The 9,958-nt window shown below is 45.2% G+C and overlaps 1 protein-coding gene across 2 annotated transcripts in view; it reads right to left on the reverse strand.

Annotated features, from left to right (window-relative positions):
• The window catches only part of CPSF4L (cleavage and polyadenylation specific factor 4 like), a 33,959-nt gene extending 26,199 nt beyond the window's left edge, over nt 1–7,760 (reverse strand). For both annotated transcript variants that reach the window (XM_063963662.1, XM_063963661.1), the window contains exons 1-2: nt 7,634–7,760; nt 6,035–6,085 (exon numbers count right to left, since the gene is read on the reverse strand). In XM_063963662.1, the coding sequence (XP_063819732.1) occupies nt 6,035–6,085; nt 7,634–7,736 (154 nt within the window). In that variant the 5' untranslated portion in view covers nt 7,737–7,760. The remainder of the gene's footprint in view (nt 1–6,034; nt 6,086–7,633) is intronic.
• Between the last annotated feature and the right edge of the window lie 2,198 nt (nt 7,761–9,958).

Here is a 9,958-nt window from a genome sequence, read left to right on the forward strand (position 1 = left end):
TCCCTTAGGCGGGCCTTCTGAGTACACAGCCAATCAGCAGCCTTTTTGTGCGCCCTGGGTCCCACCTTTGACACGTAGCTGACCCTGGTCAGTCCTGAAAATAACCCTGGTTGCGACCTGGGAAACACAACTCGTGTCAAGACTTTCACACCGAGACAGAACCCGGGCAATATCCTGGGCCCAAAGAACAGTTTGAAAGGGGTATCAGTAGAGATCAACTCATTGACCACCTAAGTATTTGCAGCCTCTGTGGCATGTTGTGGGGGGGGGGGGGGGGGGGGAATTACTAAAGTGTGTCCAATAAGATGTATGAGGAAGGTGTAGGAGAGTCTCACAAGCAACTTGGTTGGATAAGAGAGCTGACGGATAGGATAGTAATACGAGAGTATGGGTCAGAATTGTGGTGTAATTTTTCAGGATAGAAGCAATCCCTACAACATAATAACAAGATGACTAGTGTTTTGGACCCATCATTCACCAGGTTCCATGCGAGTCTGTCCGATGTTTTTAAAAGGAGCAATCATTAAAAAAAAAGACAAAACCAATTAAGTTTGGTCTTTTCAATTATTGCCAATTTAAAACATCAGGCAGACTCGCAAAGAACCCGCCAATGCCTGCACTTCACTTCACTTACATTTACCCCATGGAGTGGTAAAGCAGGCTGCATGCCTACTTTATCAAGGGATATTTCAAATATTTGGTTGACATACAGTATGGTACAGCCCAGTGGCGGAACTGGTGAGCGGTGGGCCCAGGTGCGACAAAAAATGCTTCCCCCCCACCCCCACCCCATCCAAGTCCACCCCCTCACCCCTGGAGAGGATCTGGTGAGGGGGACCTGCTCAGGGCCAGAGAAATGGATACCTAGCAACAGTGCCATAACTAGACATTTTAGCACTGTGTGCAAGAAACGGTATCGTAGCCCCACCCCTGCATGCAAAACAGGGGCAGTGCGCGCCGTAGGCACGCACAAAAATACATAGTGGCGTGGCTTCGTGGGGAAGGCTTGTGGCCACAAAATAATACCAATTCATAAAACGGTGCACAGTAGTCTCCATTCTTCAAATTACGCCGCACAGTAGCACCACTACACCAGGTAGAGACCCTTTTACACCTTACAGCGGACAGCGTCCCCTTGTTACACATAGCGGCAGGCAGCGTCCCCTTGTTACACATAGCGGCGGACAGCGTCCCCTTGTTACACATAGCGGCAGGCAGCGTCCCCTTGTTACACCTAGCGGCAGGCAGCGTCCCCTTGTTACACCTAGCGGCAGGCAGCGTCCCCTTGTTACACCTAGCGGCAGGCAGCGTCCCCTTGTTACACCTAGCGGCAGGCAGCGTCCCCTTGTTACACCTAGCGGCAGGCAGCGTCCCCTTGTTACACCTAGCGGCAGGCAGCGTCCCCTTGTTACACCTAGCGGCAGGCAGCGTCCCCTTGTTACACCTAGCGGCAGGCAGCGTCCCCTTGTTACACATAGCGGCAGGCAGCGTCCCCTTGTTACACATAGCGGCAGGCAGCGTCCCCTTGTTACACATAGCGGCAGCGTCCCCTTGTTACACATAGCGGCAGGCAGCGTCCCCTTGTTACACATAGCGGCAGGCAGCGTCCCCTTGTTACACATAGCGGCAGGCAGCGTCCCCTTGTTACACATAGCGGCAGGCAGCGTCCCCTTGTTACACATAGCGGCAGGCAGCGTCCCCTTGTTACACATAGCGGCAGGCAGTCCCCCCTTTTTACACATAGCGGCAGAGAAAGAAAGAGAGAAAGAGAGAAAGAGAGAAAGAAAGAAAAGAATTGAATTATACTTACCCTCTCTGGCGTCTCCGCTGGCTCAGGCTCCTCGGTGCAGCGTCAGACGATTCCCGGGCTGGAGAGAAGGAGGAGGAGGGAGCCGCAGCATCGCTGTGTCATTGGTGGAGGCGCTGCTGCTGCTGCCCCTCTGCTTCACTATAGGCTGTTCTCGGAAGACAACCTATAGTGAAGCAGAGGGGCAGCAGCAGCAGCGCCTCCACCAGTAGTAAAGCGCTGCTGCGGCTCCCTCCTTCGGCTCCCTCCTCCTCCTTCTCCCCCGTACCGCTGCGCCTCTCCTCGGGCGGCTGTCGCTGCGGGCAGCGGTTGCCCGCAGCGCACAGCGGCATGTAATGAGTCAGTTTGACTCATTACATGCTTTGGGCCCCTGGACAGAGGCGGGCCCCAGTGCAATGCACTGGTTGCACTGGCGGTAGTTCCGCCTCTGGTACAGCCATCTCAGGAGAGGGGAATGTGGAAATTGGTGCGAGTAGTTGTTGCAGAGAGCTGGAAAGTTATTGAAATTAGAGTTGAATATTTTTGCTGGTTTGAGGAGATTTGATAGAGATCAATACCAAGGAGCGGAGTTGCAGATGACAGACTTGTGATCTGAGAGAGGGAAAAAAACTGAGCATAGTCTATCGAATACAAGATCAAGGCAGTGGCCAGCCTGATGAGTAAGAGATCAGTCATGGATGTCTTTGAGCAAGCCTACAATGGGAATGGAATTGTGGTGTCAGGGGCGTATCTACCCATTGGCCAGGATGGCACTCGCCAAGGGCGCCAGGCAAGGAGGGGGTGCCGCCTGGCCGTGCCATCCACGGCCAGGGGGTAGAATCCAGTAGTACTGTCAGACTTGGTGACTGTCTGCTAGTGCCGGCACCAGCGCACCGCACTTGTAATCAGACTCAACATAAACTACAGCTCCCAGTAGCCCTTGTTACCGGGAGCTGTAGTTTATTTTGAGTCTGATTGATCACTAGTGCAGTGCTGTACCGCTGGACACCGGCGCCGGCAGTAACAGACAGTCACAAGGTACAATCCGGTTTAAGGGAGGGGAGGGGTGGCACAGGACTGCACTGCACGGCATTGACCTTCGGGAAGTGGATGGAGTAGAAGCATGGGGCTACACGGCACTCAGTCAGTGCCAGGCACCCCAGCAGCATGGAGAGGGGGAGAGGACAAGGAGCTACTGAAGTACATGCATTTAGTGATGTACCCTGTCTGTGAAGTGAGGGGGTAAACACTATATACTGTAGTCTGTCTGCATGTGACTATATATGTTTGTGTGTATCAGTATCTACTGTATTTATGTGTGCAACTATGTATGTGACTGTATGTGTGCGTGCATGTGTGTAACTATTTGTATATACTGCATGTGTGACTGTACTGTATATCATATGTACTGTATGTGATAGTATGTAAGTGTATGTGTGTGTGTCTATGGGCAGGATCAGATGTACCAATGGCAGTGGAGGATATTCGGTAAGCATTGCAGATTCTGCTAAAAAGCAGAATCTGCAATCATTTCTATTGCATGCTGGGGTATGCTCATCCATCGCAGGGCAAGGCTGTCCAGCATGCTGAATTGCCTGCTCAGCGACTGCAACCTCAATTTAATTGTGGTCGGAGCAACTGTGGAAGTACCCATGCAGCTGCAGCTAGGCTGCGTATGCAGGTGGTCTGCCGCCATTTTTCACATAGGGGTGGCTGCGTGTGATATCACTCAGCCTTCCCGAAAATGCAGGCGGTCCGACCCAGTTTTCCCCACGCCGTCGTCCATCACTACCCCCTGCCCTTCCCGCGAATGCGACTGCCTGTCAATCAGGCAGAGGTGTTTACAGCCAATGTGATCCAATCTACAGAGCGCTGAGAACAGCAGTCACATCCCTGAATGCGGTTTGACCGCATTCCACTTATAAAAATAGAAATTTATTTATTAGCACTGGCCCACATTTCTATTTTCTATTTGCATTCCCCATATGCCTTCTATAGACAGTGTTTCCTTTAGGGGTACTACTGTGTGGCATAACGTGAATAAGAGACAACCTTGCAGTGTAATATGATACTGTGTGGCATAAAGTAAATAAGAGACACTACCGTGCGGTGTAATGAGTTAGTGTGTGGCATAATTTGAATTGGAGTGTGTGTGTGTGTGTGTGTGTGTGTGTGTGTGTGTGTGTGTGTGTGTGTGTGTGTGTGTGTGTGTGTGTGTGTGTGTGTGTGTGTGTGTGTGTGTGTGTGTGTGTGTGTGTGGCACCAGCCCTTACTTTGCCAGGGGCACTCGGACCCCTAGATACACCCGTGTGGTGTAAATATTAGCAGTAATTATGCAACATTTTGTGCTCATCACCTGGTTGTGTGTAAATATGCCAGATATAAACCTGGTGTATATGCTACTGGTGCAGAGATGAATGCAACCAACTCCACTATTTTTATTTGTGGCTTTTTAGAGATTTTGTTTTTTGCGTGCATATGCATCAGCACAGTACACAGTATTTATGATGATCAAGGAGCAATGAACCTGTACGGTTTCTGATCCCCGGCCCCTACCAGTTCTCTTGCTACATGGGAAGGATCCGAGTAACAGTGCGATGTAAACTCACGACCCAGGTTTTCCAACCAGGGTTACGCTAAAAGGGAAGATCCACCACTTATCCGGGTCCAGCCTGCAGTGTGAACATGGTTTCAAGCTACAGTGATATGGCTTGAGTTGAAACCATATTCAACTAGCCAGTTTGCACCCAGCTCTTTTCGGGGTGTTTTGGTGGAAAAAGGGAACACCGTTATTTGGGTTTGAGACTATTCACAGTGATACCAGTTTTGGTTTTTTTTTTGGCAATTTTATCAAAATCCTCTTCCTGGGACAGCGACTTTGATAAGAGCCCACCTCAATGAAGAGTGAATAATAAAGTGATAGTTTTCATTCTCTCTTAACTATTGTGGCTCCATGCATGCACATATAAAGGCTGCCCAGAAGACATCCAAGGTTCCCTTCTGAAGAAAAGGTAGCCTATAGGCTATAATGGCTAACACCATCCAAAGACGTCATTAACTATGGAGGCTATGCATTTCCAAGCTTTAGTAAATTAGACTAAACCACAATCCCAATTGAGAATAATATATCCTCATTAGGCTCTTCTGAAACATCACGGATACTTGAATAAATTATTTTTTTTCACCATAATAAGAGATCCACATGTGAAAAGTAGAAAGAGTATTATACGAAATGAGCTGGGTTGGCTGGTGGAATATGGTGTGAAGATGTATAGCCTTTGAGTTACGCATTTTAATATAATCCATTCAGTTATACATTTGCCATACATAATTATTATCATCCTTTAATTTATTTATATGGCGCCACAAGGGTTCTGCAGCGCCCAATTAGAGTACATAAACAAATACTCAAAACAGGAAAACAACAACAACTTACAGTTGACGACAATATAGGACAAGTACAGGGTAAATAAATATAGCTACATCAGCAGATGACCCTGAAATAAGTATCAGGTGGCAGAAGACTGCTGGATTTGGTGCAGTTGATTATTAAAGTAAGAAAAAGGATAAGCACATGAGGGAAGAGGACCCTGCTCGTGAGAGCTTACATTCTAAAGGGGAGGGGTAGACAGACAGTGGTAACACAGATGGGGTACATAGAGTGTGGAACAGAGGGTTAGGATGAGATTTGGCTGGGTTTGGTGAAGAAGTGGGTTTTGAGAGCCCGTTTGAAGTTTTGTAGAGAGGTGGAGAGTCTGAGAGGGAGAGGTAGGGAATTCCAGAGAAGTGGTGCAGCACGTGAAAAATCTTGGAGGTAGGAGTGGGAGGAAGTAATCCGTAGGCAGGAGAGTAGACGTGCATTAGCCGAGCGAAGAGGACAGGTGGGAATGTAAAGGGAGATAAGGTCAGAGATATAGATGGGAGAGGAGTGGGTGAGGGCTTTGTAAGCAAGTGTGAGAAGCTTGAAATGGATTCTGAAAGGAAGGGAAGCCAGTCAGTCAAGGTCTTGTAGGAGAGGAGAGGTGGACGTAGTGCGTTTGGTGAGGAAAATGAGCCGGGCAGCAGCATTGAGGATAGACTGGAGTGGAGAGAGGTATTTGTCAGGAATGCCAGTCAGGAGAAGTTTACAGCAGTCCAGTTTGGAGATAAATGTGCATGAAACAATTTAGCATAGCTTTACCAGAACATAAATTTTCACAAATGGTGTTGAAATGTTGGCCAAGTATGCACTACTCTGTGTCAGCTTACCTTTCCTGCATAGCCCTCTAATGAAGAAGTCACACACAGCTGCTGCTGACTCTGCATGAGGGCACAGAAGAGAAAGTGATTGTTGCGCACAGAACTGCACTGCTTACATACATACATACATACATGATCGTCTTACATAAAGGCCAAATGCTGCAAGGTACATTATCCTCTTTGTAACACCAACTGTTGGAATCAATAGGCCTCAATTTCCACTTCACCTCAGGAGTACAACACAGTAATATTAAGATTAATAGTTTTACACTGCTTTTAAACAAAATTCCAAAGTAATTTTTTCACCAGCCAATCATCACGGGTTTGAAAAATGACAGCTAGGAGCTGATTGGCTGGTGCCTTATCAGCTTCCAATTATCACTTCTCCAGGCTTAATACATCTGCCCCAATGTTCCAAATCCTGGGTCTGACCCAGGATTTTGGTATGAAAGGGATATTAGTGATCACAATTAGGATACTGGCAAGAATGATTTGCATAATATTTACTGAAACATTGGAGGCTTACGGTGGGTTAAGAGGGAAACATTTTGTATTAGCTCTGAATGGTATATAGCCTACTTTAAAAGAAAGAGAAAGACAGCATAGACACATCATCCATAAACAAAAATGTATTCCTGGGGACGAACTACAAAAACAGGCTGACAGGGAATGCTTAGACTTTCAGATCTACAGCTTTTATTCACTATTAAAAAAAATTCAGTTACTTTTAATTCTGTGCAATAAAATAAATTGATGTTAGTAACAGTGTTAAATATATTAGGCGAATATCACACATCTGACCATTTTAGTAAATTATTCATATTGCCTGACTGCAATGCAATAGTAACATGAATGTTACATACATGTATGTGTACTAATTGCATTACAATCACACAACATGTGCTTTTCATGTGTTTGGATTTGCACGGCCACTTACATAAACCTAAGCAGGGGCATTTGCATTTGCAAGATTTTGGGGCAGATGTATTAACCTGGAGATGGCATAAGGAAGTGATAAACCAGTGATATGTGCAAGGTGATACAAGCACCAGACAACCACCTCCTAACTGTTAATTTACATATTGGACCTGATTGGTTGGTGCCTTTATCACCTTGCACATATCACTGGTTTATCACTTCCTTATGCCTTCTCCAGGTTAATACATCTGCCCCAGTGTTCCTTCACAGTCACTGCCTGGTAACAGTATAGATTTAGAATTTTTGACTTTCTAATATTGATAATGAAACCGCAGTCTCTTCCCCTGTGACTACTGATCCTAGCACATTACTCGCACACCGCAATTTGCTCAGGATCTGCATGGACAAAATCTGACGCACTTTAAGAAATATTTTTACATGCTATTTACATTATGTTTTTCTGTTTATAGTTTTTTTCTTTGTCCTTTGGACAAAATAATCCCTAATGTGTTCTGGATTTAAGAGACTATTAATAATTCAAGAGAAAGGGATAACGGTAATGTCCATTCTTTTCAATACATTTTTTATAAACATCCTGCTATTAAGTGGTTATACTGGTCTCTCTTTTAACCCATTTGTTGTCATTATACATACAAAATGGAAACACTTAATGCCATATATCATACTTACTGTCCATGCCTTGGAAAGGCAGGATTAGGGACCCCCTCTGACATTCAACATCCCTTTCAAGGTCAAAGCTGAACTTTTCCAGACCAGCGATTAGTTCTTGCATTGCTACTAATATCAGACCTGAAAGATGCCGCTTAAAACAAACAAAAACAGGTACATTCTATCAAAAACTGAAAATGCAAATAATAATAATAATAATAATAATAATAATAATAATAATCCCAAAAGGAACATGCAACACCAATGTGCATAAATATACAAAATCCATTGTATTTCCTTCTATGCTCACGTGCATTATTACCTCATATAACAATATGTAAAATGAACTGTGTAAATAGATAGAATTTGATTTAAAAAACTCTAGTAAGTACTATACATCAATACATGAATGTTGTTAATATGGCTTCCTCACAAACTACTCCACACACTGAGCCAGGATATTCAATTAGCAGAATACAATTACATAGTCAATGGTCACGAGCTAAACCGAAAATACATACTTGTCATCAATCTTAAAAGCAGCTCTCTGGAACACTACTCAGAGAGCCCCCTATTCAGAGAATTTCAAACCACTCTCCTCAGAGCTGATAGCTGTTTCTGTTAAAACAGGTGAGATAAGTATTGGCAGGCACTAGCTAGCACACCTGTGTTGAAGGAAAGGTGCTTTGTGTGAACTTGCTCAAACATGGGGCAGATGTATTAACCTGGAGAAGGCATAAGGAATTGATAAACCAGTGATATGTGCAAGGTGATAAAGGCACCAGCCAATCAGCTCCAATATGTAAATTAACAGTTAGTATCTGATTGGCTGGTGCCTTTATCACCTTGCACATATTATGCCTTCTCCAGGTTAATACATCTGTCCATCCCTATGGCCACTTACAGTGTATGGAAACTCTTGTAAAACACAATACACGAACAAATCCTGCAAAATATCAGTGCCTTTTCTTCAACAAGTAGATCTTACTAACTTTGGGGCTCATATACATTTGGATGTAAGTAATTTTCATGAAACTCCTCTCCGATGTAGCAGTACACGTCCGCGCTGATAGGTGTTACTTTCACAATCTCCCTGAAATGCTTATTCAAAAGTAGGCAAGTATGAACTTGCTACACATATGACTTACACTCTGGGAACAAACACTGTGGGGGTAACACACCACTAGCACCCGTAGGGGTGGGCCAGCAGCACAGACTATATCAGGACATGCATGATATGTCAGTGATGACAGGGCTGCATGTGACAGGACCAGTGACATGATGTGAGGAGGGGAATGCAGGTTGCACAAACCCACACACTGACAGTTATATAGTGGAAGTAGCACGGTCCCCCAGCAGCACAGAGTATATCAGGAGATACATAATGTGCTGCGCTATATAAGGCACTGTAAATAAATAGATAATTTCACAGGGGCACTGACATGGTGTGAGGAGGGGAATGGAGGGAGCAGGAAGCCACAGACTGAGAGTTGTATGGTGGGAAGAGCAGGGTCTCTTGGGGGACCAAAAAGGGGTCCGGCCACTATACAAAGTGCGTCAGGGAAGCAAGATATGCTTTGTAAACAAACATTCTTAAAATCCCGGGCAACGCCGGGTACTCCAGCTAGTTGTTTATATAGAAGCCATACTCTTGGTTGTTTCCCTAGTGGGCCCCTGTACATTGTTATACCAGCACTTCAACCACATGATTATTCATTTATATAGCCCATTGCACATTTTTTTTTGCCAACCCCATTACAAAGAGCCACCAATCTCACAGACCAAGCCATTATTGCAGAGGTTCCCAAACACAGTCCTCAAGGCACCCCAACGGTCCAGGCTTTAAGCATATTCATGGGACAGCACCGATGGTTAAATCAAACTAAGGGGTCTATTTACTAAGCCTTTGATAGAGATAAAGTCAACAGAGATAAAGTACCAGCCAATCAGCTCCTAACTGACATGTCACAGGCTGGGTTTGAAAAATGACAGTTAGGAGCTGATTGGCTGGTACTTTATCTCCGTCCGCCTTATCTCCATCCAAGGCTTAGTAAATAGACCCCTAAGTTAGGTACTAATTGGGCAGTATGGATGGTGTAATGGCTACCATTACTACCACACATCACTGAGGTTCAATTCCCACCATGGCCCTATCTGTGTAGAGTTTGTATATTCTCCCCATACTTGTGTGGGTTTTCTCTGAGTACTCTGGTTTCCTCCCATAGACCAAAAATATCTTAGTGGGTTATTTGGCTCCTGACAAACATTAACCCTAGTGTGTAAGTGTGTGTATGTAGATGGGCCAAGTGGTTCTTAGCTGCCATCAAATTCTCTGTTTCTATGTTT

The sequence above is a fragment of the Pseudophryne corroboree genome, chromosome 3, assembly GCF_028390025.1.
Source record: "Pseudophryne corroboree isolate aPseCor3 chromosome 3, aPseCor3.hap2, whole genome shotgun sequence".
In the NCBI taxonomy this organism is placed as follows: Eukaryota; Metazoa; Chordata; class Amphibia; order Anura; family Myobatrachidae; genus Pseudophryne; species Pseudophryne corroboree.